This window comes from Triplophysa rosa, linkage group LG24, assembly GCF_024868665.1.
Source record: "Triplophysa rosa linkage group LG24, Trosa_1v2, whole genome shotgun sequence".
Taxonomy (NCBI): domain Eukaryota; kingdom Metazoa; phylum Chordata; class Actinopteri; order Cypriniformes; family Nemacheilidae; genus Triplophysa; species Triplophysa rosa.
Window position 1 is genome coordinate 15,463,178 of NC_079913.1, and position 19,282 is coordinate 15,482,459.

Genomic DNA, 19,282 nt, shown 5'->3' on the forward strand with positions numbered 1-19,282 from the left:
TAGGTGATGTGTCCAAATGACTTCTTTTCTGCGTCTTTGATGATGTTGAAAAGATGTCCCTGAGTGGCCAAAAGTGAATTGTTTTTCTACGTCTATTTCTGACATCTTCTGAATGCCTAATATTGGGGGACATCTGCACAGAGTAAAAATCACGCCCATAGCAACCAAACACATTAACCTAGCAACCGTTTAGTAGTGCTGTAGTACTCGAGTCCGGACTCGAGACGTTTTTTTATGATCTAGGACTTGTCTTGGACTCGTTGGTATTTGCACTCGGACTTGTCTCGTACTTGGCCATTGGTCTCGCCAAATGTTCTAGTCGGTCTCGACCTAGTCCAGATATGTCTGGATTGGACTGAAGAGAACAGGTGTTTATCAATGGAAGTGGTCTCTGGGTGGTCCTGTGAAATATCTGAACTGGGAAACTGAACCATCAGATCACACAAATAATTGTGCTGTTATGAGAAATGGAGCATGGCGTCAGCAGGACTGTGATGTGGCGTCACAGTTCATCTGCTACAATGGTGAGTGACAGCAAACCTTCACTTCACAAAACACGATCATGAGACAACAATAATAAACATCCCAGTTAAGACACACAACACATGTGGGCAGATGAACAGGTCAGAGCTGAACTCTACAGGATTGGACACTTCTGATTTAAGCAAATACTCAAAGACACTCAATGTAACACAGTATCATCTCTACATGTAATTCACTTCTCATCTCTGACTAAGTCTAAGTTGAAGTGTGGGGTTTAACTCCAGTCCTCGGGTCTCCCCGCACAGAATGATTTAGATGTCTCGCTACTGAACACATGAACGAGTCAAATCAGATTGAGTCAATGAGATGATGAAGTGAAGATTGAGTCATTCACCATCACTGAAGGAAACATGAAGAATAAGAACAAAGAGCCTCATCGTGTTTAGTGTTTCCTTCAGTGGACCTCTTGACTCTTCTTCTCTTGTGTTCATGTGTTTTTGGTTAGCTGGGATTGTTTGGTTTATTATAAATGGACTCAGTTTGTGTTGATGATGCGCTGGAAGTAGTGTGCTGTTATCAGCCCTGTTAGTAACCTGTGACATCACTCCACACTTTCATATGCACTTTTTGTTCTGGCACCTGAACAAGTTAAGATTTTATCAAGACGTCTGAACTGTACGTGTGATGAGAATGAATGAAAATCACGAGACTTGAATCTTTATTTTCTTCAACAGACAGCAGTAAAGCATACATCATTAATACTTCTAGTAAAAAATGGAGAGACGCTCAGAGGTTCTGCAGACAGAATCATACTGATCTGATCAATGTGAGGAACCAGACTGACAATCAACTGATCCACAACATCATTAATGATACTCAGAGATCTGTCTGGATTGGTCTGTTCAGAGACTCGTGGGAGTGGTCAGATAACACTGACTCCGCATTCAGATACTGGTACTCTGGTCAACCTGATAATTATGGTGGTTTTGAAGATTGTACAGCGGTCGATATGAATAATGAGGGGAAATGGCACGACGTATCTTGCAGTGACTCTAACACTTTTGTGTGTCATGAAGGTGAGTTAATAAAAGTCAATGTGTGTGTTTGACGACAGAAGTTTCTTCATGATGAAACTGATCTCAGTTCAGTCACAGTGTTTGTGTTGATTGTGTGTTCAGATGAGCTGATATTGATCCAGGAGAATCTGAGCTGGACTGAAGCTGTGAGATACTGCAGAGAGAATCATGTGGATCTGGTCTCAGTGGATTCACAGGAGATTCAGCTCATGGTGACTGAAGTTCTTCATCAGGCCTGGACTGCTGAGGTGTGGCTGGGGTTACATCACTCCTGCTCTGTGGGCATCTGGTTCTGGGTGAATGGAGAGGTCGTGTGTTATCAGAATTGGGCTCCGGGGAATGAAACAGCAGTGGACAACTATGAGAGTGAAGTGAGATCTGGAGCGGTTCAGTCTGGAGGAGATCATCTCTGGATCAGCCTTCCTGGATCTCACAAACTCAACTTCATCTGCAGAAGAAAGGAGAAATAAAGAGACTTTTTTGGTTCCTTTGTTAACTTTCTGATTTTGTTATTTAGCATTAGGGAGCATTTAAATGTCAGGGATCAGGAACTATTTTTTAGAGGAAGGAAGGCTTAAAGTTATTTTATTTTAAGAAATTTGCATTTATTACACATCGTTTTGCTTTAATACTTGTATTGCAGTAATCGTCTTTTAAAAGCAATAAGGTACTTGAGGCTAGTGCTTTATCGTTAATAAATCATGACTGAAAGGGTTGTTCTGCTTCACATAGCACCTTAAATCAGTGGTTCTCAAACTTTTTCGTTGTAAGGCCCCCTTTGTGTAGAGTGCATCGCTTTGCGGCCCCCCAAATAAAGACTTATGATCTTAAATTTAACATTTTTATTTAAACAAAAACATATTCGGTTATACAATGCTGAAACATCAATTCTTTTGTCTGGTGGTCTTATTTTTCTGATGTTTGATTGCATAAAATCTATGATCAATTTCTATATTTCATAAAATGCAACAAAATCTGTGGATCCCCTGGATCCATCTCGGGGCCCCCCATGGGCCACGGCCCCCAGTTTGAGAACTACTGCCTTAAATGATTCCTCAAGATTCTTCTGTACTTGAGGTGAAATCTTGTGAGGTTGACTTTCATTCTGTGTGTGTTGGATTCATGTAATAGTGATGGATCAGTTTAAATAAACTCTAATATACAGACAGTATTTTCTCTCCTGACTTTTCACTTCAATCGTAATAGTTATTAAAAATGTTTAGATTTATGATATGAAAGTGGCAGCCTATTAATGCTGACTAAATGTGGCCACTTTAAGCTGAAATGAACTTAAACAATGACATTTTATTCACATTATGAATGCACAAATGAAAACATTCTGCTTCCACCAGCCAGCACAGTCATGTGGGGCCCAGATGGGTTTGATGTGGGCTGTCTTCTGGGTCTCAGCTGGTTTTGTCCGCGGGTTCCATGTAGGCCCCACATGGGTTAGCCCAGATGAAATGAACACTGCTTAGTGTGCATACTACAGGCTGCTCAATGTAACACTGAATGTTGAAGTTAATGAGATAATGAAGTGATAACAAACAGAATCACTGATGGACACAGAAACAACAAAAACAGAAATATATAAAACACAAGAACTGACTTCAGGCACAGCCTTTGATGAAATCAACTGAAGATAAAAGAAAACATTTAATCTTCACAAACACCATTACCATCTTCACTAGCTACAACATGAACACTTACAGGCCAATATCAAATTTACCATTCTCAAGTAAAATTCTTGAAAAAGTGGTGGCTTCACAATATTGAGATCTTACTTAATTGCTAATGGCCTCTTTGAACCTTCAGTCAGGATTTCGTTCATCACATAGCACTGAAACTGCTCTTCTTCGTGTGGTTAATGACATTCTTCTGTCCATGGATTCTGGGTTAATAAACATCCTGATTCTTCTTGATCTAAGCTCTGCATTTGACACAGTCTGCCATGAAATACCCATCTCTCGCCTTTCTGATATCGGTATTACTGGTTCAGCTCTTTCCTGGCTCATTTCCTACATCAGCGACAGAAAATATTATATTATCAAGGGTATAAATCTGCCACTGCTCCGGTTTTACAGGGTGTTCCTCAAGGTTCAGTTCTGGGTCCACTTCTGTTTATTATTTATATTTCTCCACTTGGTGACATCATGGTGGTACGCATGCATGGACTTCAATTTCATTGCTATGCTGATGACATTCAAATTTACCTTACCACCAGCTCTGATAGGCTATCCCTGCCCGACTCACTTATTGCATGCATTAGGGATATCAAGCATTGGATGTCCTTGAATTTTCTTAAATTAAATAATAACAAAACTGATATATTGATGATTGGCTCTTCTACCTCTGTCAAAAGGATGGACCTGCCCTTTGAAATTGACGGGGTTCATGTTAAGCCTGCTTCATCTGTCTGTAATCTTGGTGTCTTATTTGACTCATCTCTATTTCTTCTGTCGTTAAAAACCATTTTTTCCATCTTCGTAATATTGCACGACTTCGATCTTCTATCAGTGTAGCTGATGCTGAAATCTTAATTCATGCATTAATCACATCACGTCTAGATTATTGCAATGCTCTATTTCTTGGTCTGCCTAAAAAACTCATAGCAAGGTTACAGTATGTTCAAAACTCAGCAGCAAGAGTTCTCACCTCCACCAGGCGTTCTGCTCACATTACTTCTCTACTGCATGATCTTCGCTGGCTACCTGTGGCATCACGTATTCACTTTAAGATATTACTTCTAACATTTAAGGCATTAAATGGTCTTGCGCCTGCATATCTGTCTGACCTACTCCACTCAAACTCTCCTGCCCGGTCCTTCAGATCAACTGAGCTTGGTCTTTTGTCCATTCCTCATTTTTGGCTGTCCACTTTAGGTGGTAGGTCATTTAGTATTAATACTCCTAAAGTATGGAATTCGCTACCCCTTACACTTCGTAAGATATCATCTTTGCCTACCTTCAAGACTCAGCTAAAAATGTATCTTTTCAATATGTATTTTGGATAATGTGGCTATATGTGGCCTTATGTGTCTGTATTGTGTATGCGGATGTGCAAAGGTATTGTATAGCACTATGTGAAGCGAACTTGAGCTATGGAAAGGCACTATATCCGCTTCGCGTCGGGTGGTTCTTTGCCTCCACGTTGTGCATTAAAATCCTTTAATGCACGGCTAGCCGTGGATTATCCCGCTTATACCATGGTTATTTGCCAAGTTAAAGCTTTGATGTTTACAGTGTGATTTTAGATCAAACAGGTTTTATTTTGTCAGTTAATTTTAAATGTAATCAAACTGACTGCAGCTACCCGTGCGTTAATAAAGCAATAAGCCCCAAGAAGCAGTGGGTTGCAGTGCATTTTATAACAGCTAAGGGCGTTGTGGCACGATGCGAAGCGGAGTCAATAAAACCCCGTAGCTGTTATAAAATGCACTGTAACCCACTGCTTCGCGGGGCTTATTGCTTTTATAAAACGGTTATTCCATATGCTTAGCAAGGTTTCATAAACTAAAGTAAATAAAATGATATTTAGGCTATGTGGTGCGGTCAGCCGTTATATATTGGGGTATTTTATAACGGCTTAGAACTCCGCTCAGCCAATCAGAATCAAGGACCAGAACTGACCGTTTTATAAAGGCTTTTAATGCACACCTTCCAGCCAATCAGAATCCAGTATTCAAACAGACCATGGTATAAATAAAACTTCTTCAACACTATTTTCAGTTGTTTGAGAATAAACAGAGGTTAAAGGTCAAGTGTATGAAATTTACTGGCATGTAACGGCTCACCAAACAACACGGTGAATTCCATGTAAGGGGAAAGAATATAAAGAAATAGCTCATTCTGAAGTAATAAAACCATAATGTTTAATTATGTAAGGTCTTTATACACCTCTGAAGACATAACATTTCTGTCAATACATACGTACACATTGTATGTAAGTTTCCTTTACCACAACAAATGTTCATGAACACAACGTGTTAATGATCAAAGCATTTCAAATGAAGCGCTTGGCATTTATTCTGTTCCATCAACACATTTCCCTCATCCCTCAATTTGCTCTCTGATGAAAAGTCGATTTGTTTTCACAGACTCGATCAAAAGAATGATTTTAATAGGAATGAGAATGTAAATAGTTCTTACTTTTCACCTCTTGTGTGCTGTTTCTCTCTCTCTCTCTGTGTGTTTACGTGTCATTACATCTGGTCATTTTTCCACAGAAGTTCGTTTATTGTTTTGTTTTCTCACTGCAGAACAATAACCTTAAACCCTTCAAAATATGTAATATATTTTTTTAAATGTCAAGCAAATATATATACATTTTTAATGTTTAAACCCCCAATGCTTCCTTTAATCTTAAGAGGGTACAGATATGTTCAAAAGTGGTGTTGTGGGTTTTCTGATCACAGTTGGACTGAGACCCTCTTCTCAAGTTTCAAAACGACACAGAAGCGTTACAAAATATAAGAAAATAATTAAATAACGCCAACAAATCGCTTCATATTTGTGTCAGGCGTGTGTAAGAAGTCAAGCGCATCCGAATCCAGTCCGGCTTTTCGCGGCGACTCTGTCGCACGGACTGGAGTCTGGATGGTGGATCGTGGCAGTGATTGGAGGAGTGTTGGGAAACAAACAGGGAGCGTCGCGTCGCGTCGACCGCAGGCCTCAGTGTTGATATTATATCGCAAAAGCGCTCGAGCAGATGCGCGACTGACGGACTGTGGTTTCATAACGCGCGTCTAGCGGCGCAAAGGACGATATGAAGAGCGGATCGTCGCCGAAGACGCGCGATGTCCGTCAAATCCAGCAGCATGCGGCATTTGCACGCGCTGTTCCCGGGATGCTAACTTAAGGCGATGGCACGACATTCGACACGATAGTCTTGAGAGACTGAAACATCAGTGGTTTCGCTCCCACGCGTGTTTCTGAAGACCCGCGGCCTGTGGAGCGTCATAACGGCCTTTTGTGTGCCGACAGCTGAGCGACTGCCGCGTACATAACGGACTGCGTGTCGCTTATCGTGGATTTAATCGAATGATCGAGAAGAACCCGTCTCGTCAGAGTTCGGTCACGCCGTCATTTCAGCACCGAAGGTGAGCGCGCATGCAAATGTACGTCTCACCATGGCAACCGCACAGAATCACCATAGTTACTGCATTTACTGTTTCCAGTGCAAACCATGTGATTATTAAGCCGCTAAACCTCACCATCTGCTTTTCTGCGCTGGAAATGACATTTTCTGAATAAAATAAAGCTGATTTTGTGATAATGTTACAGTTCGCTTTTGTGTAAGCGACGCTAATAAATAGAAATACACGTTTGGAGTAATTTGACCACAATACTTGGCAATTATTAGTGAAAAATAGACGAAGACATGGTAAATAAGTAGGTCTGCATAGTTTACATTTGTTTGTTTGAATCATCTTTGTGAAAGTTGAAAAAACGCTGAAATATGGATCCCAATAATATATCTGTTTTATCAAAGTTTATTTTAAGAAATAATTTAAAAGGACAAAATGAAGATATGTATCGTAAAGCCATATGGAATATTTTTTTTGACTTCCTATTGGTTGAGCTGTCGACATGTGACCTGTGTTAACGCAGTTGTGACGTTTTCATTTTTTTAGTTTGTTCTTTTACTGCTTTACAACAATTCTCTCTTAGAGGTTATAGCTTTTCTTTTTTATTATTATTTTTTCATTTAAACCATTTGTTCACTTTAGAATGTATTTGTGGGTCAAACATACAAATAGGTGGTACATTTGTTCTTGTTTTGAATAAAATCGGTAAAGTTGTTTTGAAAACACTGAATTTGGAATTTTTGGATGTTTTTTTACTTTAATTGCATTTAAGAATCTTACAGAGATTTATCAACACTTCTTTCGTAATAGAGTATAGAGGATATTGTTGTAAAGTATGGTTAGAGCGTGAAGCTTACACTATATTTGTATTTTAATTTATTTTTTAGCCATGTTTTTTTTGTTCTTTGTTTTTAAGGAGTGTGCCATGCATCCCCCAACCAAACAGCTGATGCCCACCTAGACGTCTCTGAACAGACCCCCTCTGGCAGCAGAGGATGCTGGGAATGTGCCGTGGCCGCAGGAAGTTCCTGGCTGCCTCTCTCGCGCTGCTCTTTATTCCGGCCCTCACCTGGATCTATCTGTCATCTGCAAACTTCACCGGTACGACGACACGCAAAACACATATCGGTCAAACACACACACACACGTCTAAATCACGCTCACCGGTGTGTTGACCTTTCAGTGAAACCTCTGCCTCTGTCACCGCTGGAGCTTCAGTCATCGGCGCTGGTCGGAGCGGCCGGAGAACATCAGGCTCTGGAGCTCAGGCTGCGAGACACAGAGGACCGGAAACATGACCAGCGGAGAGACTTTAGCCCGACGCCTCGAGTCTCAACCCACGGCAGCCATCATAGCAACGGTCGTCATGGCAACCACTTACACACCCATTCCACAGAAGAGGGTACAGGTGATAGTGAGGCTAAAAAGAGAAACGTCGCCAGCAACAGCTCGGACTGTGTGCGTCAGCCTGTGGTGAACAAATGTGAGGTTTGTATGACACATTTAACTAAACACACGTTTCCACTGCTCGGTGACATATTATTAGTGTTGTTTCCAAAGGCAACCATCACAGTAACACCTAGCAACAGCATAGCAACGTGCTGTAAACCAAACAGGATACCTTAGCAACCATATAGTAATGTGCTAAATGTGCCTCACCCTAGCAACTGCTTGGCAACATGGGTATCATAGCAACAACATAGAAACGTGCAATAAACCAAATGTGCTAAAATCTACCTGGTGCACCCTAGCAACTAAAAACAGCAGTAATTATGTCAACAGCATAGCAACATGCTATAAACACCCCAGAACACCTAAGCAACTCTATAGGAATGTGTTAAAACTAGCTAGATTACCCTAGCCACCGCATAACAGCATGCTAAAACAACCTAGATTACCATAGCAACAACAAAGAAATGCGCTATGAACCTCTGAGAGTACCTTGCCAACTGCATAGCAACATGTTAAAAACCACCTTGATTACCTTAGCAACAGTATAACAAGGTGCTATAAACCCCTCAGAATACCTTAGCAACCCTATAGCAGTGTGCTAAAAGCAACAGAGATTAGCATATGTACATGCTACAAATCTGAGAGATTACTCTAAGCAGCCTTAGCAACAGCATAACAATGTGCTATAAACCGCTCAGAATATTTTAGCAACTGCATAGCAACATATTAAAATCTGTTAATCTACCCTAGCAACAGCACTGCAATGAAGAAACCTTGAAACACATAGCAGTATGCTAAAAACAAATCATCACACCTTTAAAACTGCCACCCAAACACCTTCTCAACCTCATATCAACATGTTAGAAACTCAGAATAGCCTAGCAACGCCCTTGGCACAACCCAGAAGCAAATGGCAACGCACAGCAACATGTTAGAAACCACTCAAAGCACCACCCAGAACACCCTAGCAACCGCATAGCAACATGTAAGCATCATGATATAAAACTGCAGTGTTTATTTCTTTTTCATCCGTCGTGTTGTGAAACGTTTACATTTACAGACCATTCACATCGCCATTGTGTGTGCTGGCTACAACGCCAGCAGAGATGTGGTCACCTTGGTCAAGTCAGTCCTGTTTCACAGGTAAGTGCACAGACACACACTTGTCCTCTTGCAACTGCATGACCGTTGCCTGGCAACACGACACACTTCACAAACTCTGATCTCCATACAACCTCTCTTTACACACGTGCACGTTCTGTTTCATACCGGCAGCATTTCCCACGGCAAGCATATAGGCCACTCGCCCCACAGCTGCTTTCAGAGTTTGACGCTAAGCTAGCGACGTGGCACTCTAATGAGAATAAATTACACGGCGTACGCATATTGGGCGAAAAAGTACTAATGTCATTGATATATTTTAGGTGGGATTTGGATAGATTTTTATGAGCGAATAATATAGTGTATTATGGGATGGTACTGTTTGTGATGATATAGCTGGATTTGTAAAAACAAATGACCTTTGAACTACAATTATTTAAAGATTATTTTATTTTTCAAGACTCAAAGTGCACTTTGCTGAGGAGGGTGGCTGTCTACTATGTAGGGAGCGAGGTGACTCTGGATTGAAGCACAGCTTGAATGATTTCTTACAACTGTTGGTGATGTGATATTAGCAGTTAATTTCATTTAGTGCATCAGTACGTCAATGAATCGTACAAAAGCTTAAACTTGTACTTCAACACCTAACGTGAACTAACATGGCAGTTTCATCACACACCATCTGGTGAAAAGAAAAGATTAATGTAAATTTTGTTTTTATTTACTCGCCCTCATTTGTTTCCAAACCTGATAACTTTTTATATTTGCATTCCATGTTTTTACTGTGAAATGCGAACTGTTCTTCACGAGTAGCTTCAGCGAATATCCAAAATAGGCCGCTCTTTTGCATAATACGCTGTAATAAAATAATTATGTGCCTTACTATATCTGCTAGAATTGTGTTCCTTTTCTTTTTTAAATGAAATTTGAAGTGAAACAAGATAAAAAATCCAACATACAACCAAAAATATCATTTGTAGAACATGTGACTCAATGTGAAGCAATATTTTGAGTCTTGAAGCTGTGTGAGAAATAGACATTGAAATTATCGTTTTTATTCACTGAAACGCTTCCCATCCACACTGTGCTTCTCGAATCAAGAGTGAATTATTTAAATGTCCAAAGCTATCATGCAACTGCATCGGTTTTGAAATATAATGCATGAGATGTTCTAATCGTGAAAGTCTGTGTACACAAAATGGGCATTAAAATGAGCTGACGGAATTCTGTACACACTCTTTATAAACATAAACATGCCCCCACACATACTGGATGAAATCTACACAACGTTTTATATGTGAGGTCACTTCCGGAACATGGCAAAGATCAAGGAGGATGATCCAAAATCACAAGTTGTTTACATGTGTAAATGTCTGTCCTGTCCCCGTGTATCAGACGAAACCCGCTTCACTTCCACATCATCGCGGACTCCATCGCTCACAAGATCCTGTCTGATCTCTTTCACACCTGGATGGTCCCGGCCATTCACGTCAACTTCTATGACGCAGATGAGCTCAAGGTTTGTGTGTCTGCAAATCGTGTTGATTTGTGATGGTTTCTGTGTTGTTTATCATAAATCTCCGTGTGTGTTTGTCAGTCTGAGGTGTCCTGGATCCCTAACAAACATTACTCTGGTATCTACGGTCTGATGAAACTGGTGCTGACCAAGACTTTGCCCTCGGATCTGCAGAAGGTCATCGTACTGGACACGGACATCACGTTTGCCACCGATATCGCCGAGCTGTGGGTCGTCTTCCACAAGTTTAAAGGTGCTATTCTCATCTGAAGGAAACGGTCAAGTTAGTCAGGAAACAGAAATCAACTAGGAAAAAATACAGAATAATGAACAAAAGTAGATGTTTTTCTACTGATATTGTCAGATACAGAGTTTTTTCTTGTCATTTTGAATGAGCTTTTATTTTGACCCTTTAATTATAGTTTGTTTTAGCGTAGGGCTGTGACGATATATATCGCGATTCACACTAGCTATACCTGTCTAGGACGATTCTGAAATCGCAAAGGCTTGGATTCTGTGTTTTATGCACAGCTCCGGCTCTTGGATCAGTAGAAAGTACTGCTCGATCTTAAATCACTACGAGATTGAGTCGTTTATAACGTGCATTTGAAAAAGCAACACTCGTCAAACGTCATCACTATAAATATACTTTATTATCACTAAAATACCTGAAAAGGTTTGAAGAACAGCAATAGAATATGACCATTGGCGTTTCCTGGAACCACGTGTGTAAATCGTTCTTATTCTGTGCCCCATATTTGGAGTTTCTGCGCGAGAGCGCCCTCTGGCTTTCGGATGTAGCGGCATTTAACCATAATTCATTAAGAAACTGAGCATAAAAATTATACGATATATCGTCCCAGCCCTGTTTATGCAATTTTCATTTTTTTATATTGATTAGAGATGCACCGATATATCCAATAAAAGCTTTTTTTCACACTATCGGCTAATAGTTTAAAAACAGCTGATGATCAGGGCCGATATATCCTGTCATTCAAAACAGGACATGAAAATGCAAAGAATTTGTTCTCTGTATATAAAACATCTTAAGAAACATCACCAGTGCGATGTTCAATATTTATAGTCATTATATGAATTAATAACACAAAGTTAAGAAATATGAAATTAATCTTCAGAATTGGTATCAGCTGATATCACTGTAAATACTCGTCTGTCAGTATCGTTGGAAGAATTTAGTATTGGTGCATGATGTATAGACCCCTTCGAAAGATGTAAATACAGGTCCAGAAGCACGTCCGGTTTCATTTTGATTTATTTTTCAATCTTACAAACATAATTAAATCTTAAAGATATTTGTTTAACATTTTGATTGGGTTATAAATGTTCTATTGGTTGTATTTTGTTCAAACGTTTGTGTAGTGTTAAAAAACAGAAACAGGATGTGCTTTTAGACCAGCGTTAGATCATCGTGGCTTACGTTTTCCGAAGTGGTCTATAGGTTTATTTTTTATTTCAGCATAACATAAAAAAAACATGCGTTACTAGAATATGTAGGTTTTGCCGTATCGCTGTTGCGGCAGAAACTCTAAATAGCATAAAAATACCTTTTCAAATTTTTCGCTATATTGCATCACATCTTGCGTAGACACGGTGTAACGGTATATTTATAATTTCGGTCTGTAACGGCAACAAAAATGACCCTAGCCAGATATGCTCTTCCTTAGATTTTCTTAGGGATGCACGATACCATTTTTTAAAGACCGAGTACGAGTACCGATACTTTTTTTCTGGTACTCGCCGATACCGATACCTATAACCGATGCCTGTATAATGTACAATTATGTTAATAAACCAGTATCTTACTGGTACATTTTTTTTTCTTTTGTTTTTAGGTCTACTTAAATTTAAGCACTATTTTTAAATTAAGTTCAGTTTTTTTATGATAAGTAGCACAATTTTACTAGCACATTTACTTCAGTTTGCTAAAGTAAATAATATACTCTGTGGTTGAATTATAAAAAAGTCAAGGGGGGTGGTGTGGTAAAATGTGAGTGTATTATAACTTGTTCAAGTCAACCGGACTTTTACTTTGACGGGACGCCGCAAAGAGCGTCCCTAGTTTTTCTAATAACAAAATGAAGAGCGCTAAAATGTTATTCTTTACATTTGCTTTTTAGGTACAGTTCATGAAAACTTTGTAGGAATTTATGGTTTTTTAGCATTCCTGTTATTGGAAGCACATGATGTTAGCAGCGCAGAGGTCATGGGTTCGAATTTAAAAACATTGTACATCTTGCATGCACTGTTAGTCGATTTAAAAAAAAGTGTGTCTGACAAATGATAGAAAATATTATCTTATAATAAATATTCATATTACCAAGCTATTGGTTATTAGAACTCTGTGCGGTGGGAGGGGGCGTCATGACGCACAATGGAAATGTGTTGTTTACATCGAGCTGAATCTCGTGCGGCCACATGAAAAGGTCGTGAGACGGTTTCGAGCTGTGAGAGATGAGAATCAATACTGCTCATTGACTGGCCAATAATATTGCGGCATTCACGTCTGGACGGAGACGTTTGAGATGTGCTGGGAAACAGTTTCGATAACAAACCAGCCTGTGTTTCTGGACCTATCGACTGAAGCTTTGTCTTCATGTTCTAATGAATCACATGAACACGTGTCACCTGCGAAAAGCGGCTATATAATAGCCCTAAATGATCTTTCTGTATTTCTTTGTGTGTCTCAGGTCAGCAGGTTCTGGGTTTGGTGGAGAATCAGAGCGACTGGTATCTGGGGAACCTGTGGAAGAACCATCGGCCGTGGCCTGCGCTGGGGCGGGGCTTTAACACAGGTGGGTCACGCAGGTTTCTGATTGGACAGGACTCGTGTTAACCGGCGAATGACGGGGTTGATGGTGTTGCGTGTTACAGGTGTGATTCTGTTGTTGTTGGATCGTTTGAGGAAACTGAAGTGGGAGCAGATGTGGAGACTGACGGCGGAGCGAGAGCTCATGAGCATGTTGTCCACATCGCTCGCTGATCAGGTAAACACTTTATCTTTCATCTCGGCGCTGATCGATATCTCTGTTCCTGCATTTCCTATGAAAATAATATGCAAACTAATGTTGACCTAGCGGTTCGAAAAGCCCTTGACAGCACGTATCACAAACGGTAAATACAGCTTGTGAGAATGACAGAGAAATAGGTTTGACTCTGAAACTGTTTTTATGAGATGTGGAAAGTTAAAGGGACGGTTCGCCCAAAAATGAAAATTCTGTCATCATTTACTCACCCTCAGATTGTTACAAACCTGCATAAATGTCTTTGTTCTGGACAAAGGAAGATATTGTGAGAATGTCAGTAACCAATCAGATCTCATCCCCCAATTGCTGCCATAGTAGGGGAAATGCGGATGATATTTGTTTGGTTACTCACATTTTTCCAAATATCTTCCTTTGTGTTCAGCAGAACCAAACAAATGTACGGGTTTGGAACAATATGAGGGTGAGTAAATGAGGACAGAGGTGAACTGTCCCTTTAAGGTATGGCAGTAGAAATGAGCCGTTGGTACATATTTCGATATGTATGTATGTAGGGCTGTTATGTCCAATAAAATAATATCGTGTCTGCAGGACATCTTCAACGCTGTCATCAAACAGAATCCGTTCCTGGTCCATCAGCTGCCGTGCTTCTGGAACGTTCAGCTGTCGGATCACACACGCTCTGAGAAGTGCTACAAAGACGTGTCTGATCTCAAGGCGAGTCACAAGAAACGTTCATACGGCTGTTAACTGAGTTAACGCGTGTAACACGTGTTCTAGCAGTATTCCACAAATCACTACGCACTGGTTAACTGGCCAATCATAGCACACCTCGCTTTTCAGAGCCATGAGCTTTGTCAAAAATCTTCACGATTCAGAGAGGCGGGGCAAAGTGGAGATACAAACATGCAAAGTATTTTCCAATTTTCATTTTGGCGTCATCTGAAACCTTTTTCTTGAATAGGAATACAACATACACGTGGATTGGAAATGGATTTCACATCACACCTCTGATCCTCTGTATGTTTAGGTGATTCACTGGAACTCGCCGAAGAAACTGCACGTCAAGAACAAACACGTGGAGTTCTTCAGAAACCTCTACCTGACCTTCCTGGAGTACGACGGGAATCTCTTGAGGAGGGAACTCTTCGGCTGTCCCAGTGAAACCGACCACAACTCTGAAAACGTGAGTTCCCCAAACAGATTTTTGGGGACATTGAGCAAAATATCACTCAGCAATCGTACAGGTTGTCATTCATCTGAGGTTCTTTAGAGAATGACGGTCTCCTCGATATCTCCTCAGCTTCAGAAGACTCTGTCTGAGCTGGATGAAGATGACCCGTGTTACGAGTTTCGTCGGGAGCGCTTCACCGTGCACCGCACGCACGTTTATTTCCTGCATTATGAGTATGAACCCAGCGCAGACAACACTGACGTCACGCTGGTGGCCCAGCTCTCCATGGACAGGTAACGGTTACTATAGTGACCGTAATGAATGAGCTTGCATGCGTCAAGACAGAGTACTAATGCTTCTCTAAAACACGTTTAACTGTGTGAGCCGTTCCACGTGTGTGTTTGTGTCTCAGACTGCAGATGCTGGAGGCCATCTGTAAACACTGGGAAGGTCCCATCAGTCTGGCTCTTTACCTGTCAGACGCTGAAGCTCAACAGTTTCTGCGTTACGCTCAGGGTTCAGAGGTCCTGATGAGCAGAAGTAATGTGGGATATCACATTGTCTATAAAGAAGGACAGTTTTACCCCGTTAACCTGCTGAGGAACGTCGCTATGGGACAGGTGAACACTCCCTACATGTTCCTGTCCGATATCGACTTTCTGCCCATGTACGGACTGTACGAGTACCTCAGGTAAGGAATCGCGAAACTTTCACAGAGGGACCAAAGCACAAACGTGCGGTTTATAATGAGTCATCGCTTTGGTTTGTGTCTCAGGAAATCGGTCGTGCAGCTCGACATGGCGAACACTAAGAAGGCTCTGGTGGTCCCCGCGTTCGAAACGCTTCGGTACAGACTGTCCTACCCCAAATCTAAAGCCGAGCTCCTGTCACAGCTCGACATGGGCACCCTCTTCACGTTCAGGTTAAAAAAAAATGACATTTTAAAGATTCATTGCAGGTGAATCATTGCAAGAATCTGTGCAAAGATTCATACATCACAATAGCAGTCGCTCTGATGGCACGTTTGCATCAAACGTGCCATCTATGCTCACAGCCACTAACTGTATAATATAATTAATTTTTTTTGTGATCTTGTTGCAAAAAAATTAAGTGTTGTTTTAGCGTAGGGCTGTGACGGTATATATCGCGGTTCACACTAGCTATACCTGTCTAGGACGATTCTGAAATCGCAAAGGCTTGGATTCTGTGTTTTATGCACAGCTCTTCCGTGAACTCCGGCTCTTGGATCAGTAGAAAGTACTGCTCGATCTTAAATCACTACGAGATCGAGTCGTTTATAACGTGCATTTGAAAAAGCAACACTCGTCAAACGTCATCACTATAAATATACTTTATTATCATTAAAATACCTGAAAAGGTTTGAAGAACAGCGATAGAATATGACCATTGGCGTTTCCTGGAACCACGTGTGTAAATCGTTCTTCTTCTGTGACCCATATTCAGAGTTTCTATGCAAGAGCGCCCTCTGGCTTTCGGATGTGGCGGCATTTAATCGTAATTCAGTGAGAAACTGATCATAAGAATTGCACAATATATCATCCCAGCCCTAATTTTATCGGATTGAACAATATAAACACTGTCGTTGTTTTCAGTCCTGGAAAATGTACTGTTGTAAATATGTTTCTAGTTCTGCCTTGCTCTGCAACATTTTACGTTAATATTTAGGTAACACTGAATGCATCAGTCAATCTGATTTCAGGTAATCTAAAAATCACAAATGGATCCGGATGATTTGACTCTAAAGAATCTGTGAATTTGAATGATTTCTCAAAATTCGTATCCAGTAATCGCTGATCATTAATGTGGAATTAACGTGAACGGAAACATTAAAACGAACGAGAAGTCAGACATCAGGCATTCATTTTTATTTGATAGTTTGTTGATTATTATTACTCTTAAGTACATTTGTAGTTTTTAATTTGAAAATGTGTAAATGACTCTTTACGAAGAATTAAAATATTATGCAAATAAAATATTCATGACAGATACCACGTGTGGACAAAAGGTCACGCCCCGACAGACTTAGCCAAATGGCGGACGGCCACGACGGCGTATCGCGTGCAATGGGAGCCTGATTTCGAGCCGTACGTGATGGTCAGACGAGAAAGTCCCGAGTACGACCGACGATTTGTTGGGTTCGGCTGGAATAAAGTGGCACACATAATGGAGCTGGACGCTCAGGTAACATCGAGTAAAATCGTTAATTATATCGAAACTAGAATTGTTACATTTTTAACTCGCACAAAGACGTGTTTCTTATTTTAAAATAAACTTCAGGTTACATTTGCTGTTGCTTTGCATCTATAATGCAGTAAATAGATTTTTTGGGGAAACAATCGAGGGTCTTTCTGTTTGTGTACTTTCAGGAATATGAGTTTGTGGTTCTGCCCAACGCCTACATGATCCACATGCCCCACGCGCCCAGTTTCGACATCACCAAGTTTCGCTCGAACAAACAGTATCGCGTGTGTCTGAAGACGCTAAAGGAGGAGTTTCAGCAGAACATGTCCCGGCGCTACGGTTTCGCAGCGCTCAAGTACATGACAGTGGACAACAACAGCTAGCCGAGATAATCCTGGAGTGTCCCGATGACAGCCGTGAGCGCCGGCCGGGCAGCGGCGGAGACTGATGTGAGGTGGCACGGCTCGCGATCCATCCGTTCATTCAGGGATCTGAGAAACACACTACTGGCTTCTGAGTTGACGATAAAGAAAAACTTTTCGAGTCGTTTATCTTTTGAATAATTCTCAAATAAGAACGACACTTATTCACGTCCGAAGGAAGCCTTGAATCTGTCTGCTGTGTGTCTGTGGATTGAAGGTTTGGTTCTCGTGTAAAGAGACGGCGATAGGATGAATGTTGTCGTGTGTTGTACAGTAGCTGAATTATGTTTAATATACAGGGAACTTTACTCACTGAACTGGCAATAAGACGTGAAGAGAGGCCAAAGCAAACACTTCACAAGCGTTTCGGAGGATGTTTTCACAGAGACTATAAGCAAAAACATGTCGGAATCAATTTCCATTGAGAACTGAAGTGTGCTCAAATCATTTGTAAAATCAGAAGTAGATTTACAGTTCTGACAACACACCAGACATCTAACGTATGTGTTTGCTTCCATCTGAATGATCGTCTCTAAAGTGTTCACTCTCAGATGTTAAAAAGACGTTCAACAGACGTTTTGGAGACGTTCATTTCAATTACAAGAGAGCTTGTGGTTCTCAATAAGTCCCCGTCTGCCTTGGTTTGACAAACTAATAGTCCCCCAAAACCCGTGGCATTGGTTGAGTCCGAGGTTTACAGGTCAGACCGCTCAAACAATCACATCTTCCTGATCATCTCTGCTGTATGACTTTATTTGTTGGTCATTCGACATTCACTACTGACAGTCAAACCCACAACGTGCTTTCACGGAGAACAGCGGCTTCACTTCAGGACCCAAGTTGTATGTCTTACAGCACATTGCTTTTGTTCATGGTTTTTGAGGATTGTCTCATTGGTCTGCTTCTGTTGTTAGAACTCGTGACCCGGCGGTTCAGACCCACTGGTGTCAAGGATGTTTTAGGCTGTGTATAAAGAGATGAAATAAAGCTATGATAACTCCATACTGGAGTCACGATGAAAAAAGATTTCAGGTAACACACGTCTGAGTTTTGCTTCATTACGCTGAACAGAGATATTTACATCATATTTTGGTACATATCCTATTGTGGTCTCATTACAGCGCTGCTGTGGACATCACCGTGTACCTCACAATTCCTTTACAGGCCGACAAATGTTTGTTTTAATTATATTGTACATTGATAGACATCTTACAATGCCAAAACTGTCTGAATGTTTTACGTCAGTGTTGTGTTCTGTTGTTTTTTTCACAGTTCTTTCACATCAGCACAACCCAGCTAGCACAGGTACGTCTGCTAAAGATGTGGAGATCTGGAAAACATCTGCTGTGTAGAAACATCTGCTAAACATCTTAGAAAGAGCAGTTTTACATCCATTCTTAATCATACACATCATACAGACGTCTTCTAGAGGTCTTTAATACATCTGACTGCAGACGTCTCAGAGGTGTATTGTAGATGAACAAACTATGTCTTGCAGATATCTTGCACATGTAAATGCAGACGTCAAATATGTTTGTGTGCTATCAGGGCGTTAAGGGTAACTTCTTTAAAACCTTTTGATCGGAATATCTATGCTTGAATGTTCCAAATTGGTTCTGAGAACGAAAAGAAGCAAACAAGTTTCTTCAAGAATAGTTATGAGAACAAAACCGCGCTAACATTAGTTTAAAAAAATCTATTATATCCACACCGTTTGTTTTTGGAGTGTGTTTTGAGTCTTATTCTAAAAAATATGTTAGTGTGGAGA

General features: G+C 40.7%; 2 protein-coding genes across 3 annotated transcripts in view; both read left to right on the plus strand.

The window, feature by feature from the left end:
• LOC130547508 (C-type mannose receptor 2-like) overlaps positions 1-5,693 on the plus strand; it is an 18,525-nt gene extending 12,832 nt beyond the window's left edge. Inside the window, exons 4-5 of the mRNA XM_057323472.1 lie at positions 1,218-1,559; positions 1,662-5,693. Of these exons, the coding sequence (XP_057179455.1) occupies positions 1,218-1,559; positions 1,662-2,029 (710 nt within the window). The 3' untranslated portion in view covers positions 2,030-5,693. The remainder of the gene's footprint in view (positions 1-1,217; positions 1,560-1,661) is intronic.
• A 239-nt stretch (positions 5,694-5,932) lies between these two features.
• On the plus strand, positions 5,933-18,674 carry large1 (LARGE xylosyl- and glucuronyltransferase 1). 2 transcript variants are annotated; one of them, XM_057323950.1, is made up of 15 exons: positions 5,933-6,675; positions 7,562-7,746; positions 7,829-8,133; positions 9,158-9,240; positions 10,594-10,717; positions 10,796-10,967; positions 13,423-13,527; positions 13,607-13,719; positions 14,308-14,433; positions 14,747-14,902; positions 15,020-15,183; positions 15,303-15,581; positions 15,666-15,812; positions 16,897-17,092; positions 17,278-18,674. In XM_057323950.1, exons 2-15 carry the CDS (start codon positions 7,641-7,643, stop codon positions 17,473-17,475), a joined length of 2,274 nt encoding a protein of 757 aa, XP_057179933.1. In that variant the 5' UTR covers positions 5,933-6,675; positions 7,562-7,640; the 3' UTR covers positions 17,476-18,674. The 2 variants fall into 2 exon arrangements, with proteins under 2 accessions (XP_057179933.1, XP_057179932.1); XM_057323949.1 differs by having other exon boundaries at positions 5,934-6,657.
• The last annotated feature ends 608 nt before the right edge of the window (positions 18,675-19,282 follow it).

Excerpts from the sequence above, each read along its gene's own strand:
- large1 (XM_057323950.1), top strand. The coding sequence starts at position 7,641 with ATGCTGGGAATGTGCCGTGGCCGCAGGAAGTTCCTGGCTGCCTCTCTC. Across the intron at positions 8,134-9,157 it reads CTGTGGTGAACAAATGTGAG|ACCATTCACATCGCCATTGT; the intron begins GTTTGTATGACA and ends TTACATTTACAG. Across the intron at positions 13,720-14,307 it reads CCACATCGCTCGCTGATCAG|GACATCTTCAACGCTGTCAT; the intron begins GTAAACACTTTA and ends TCGTGTCTGCAG.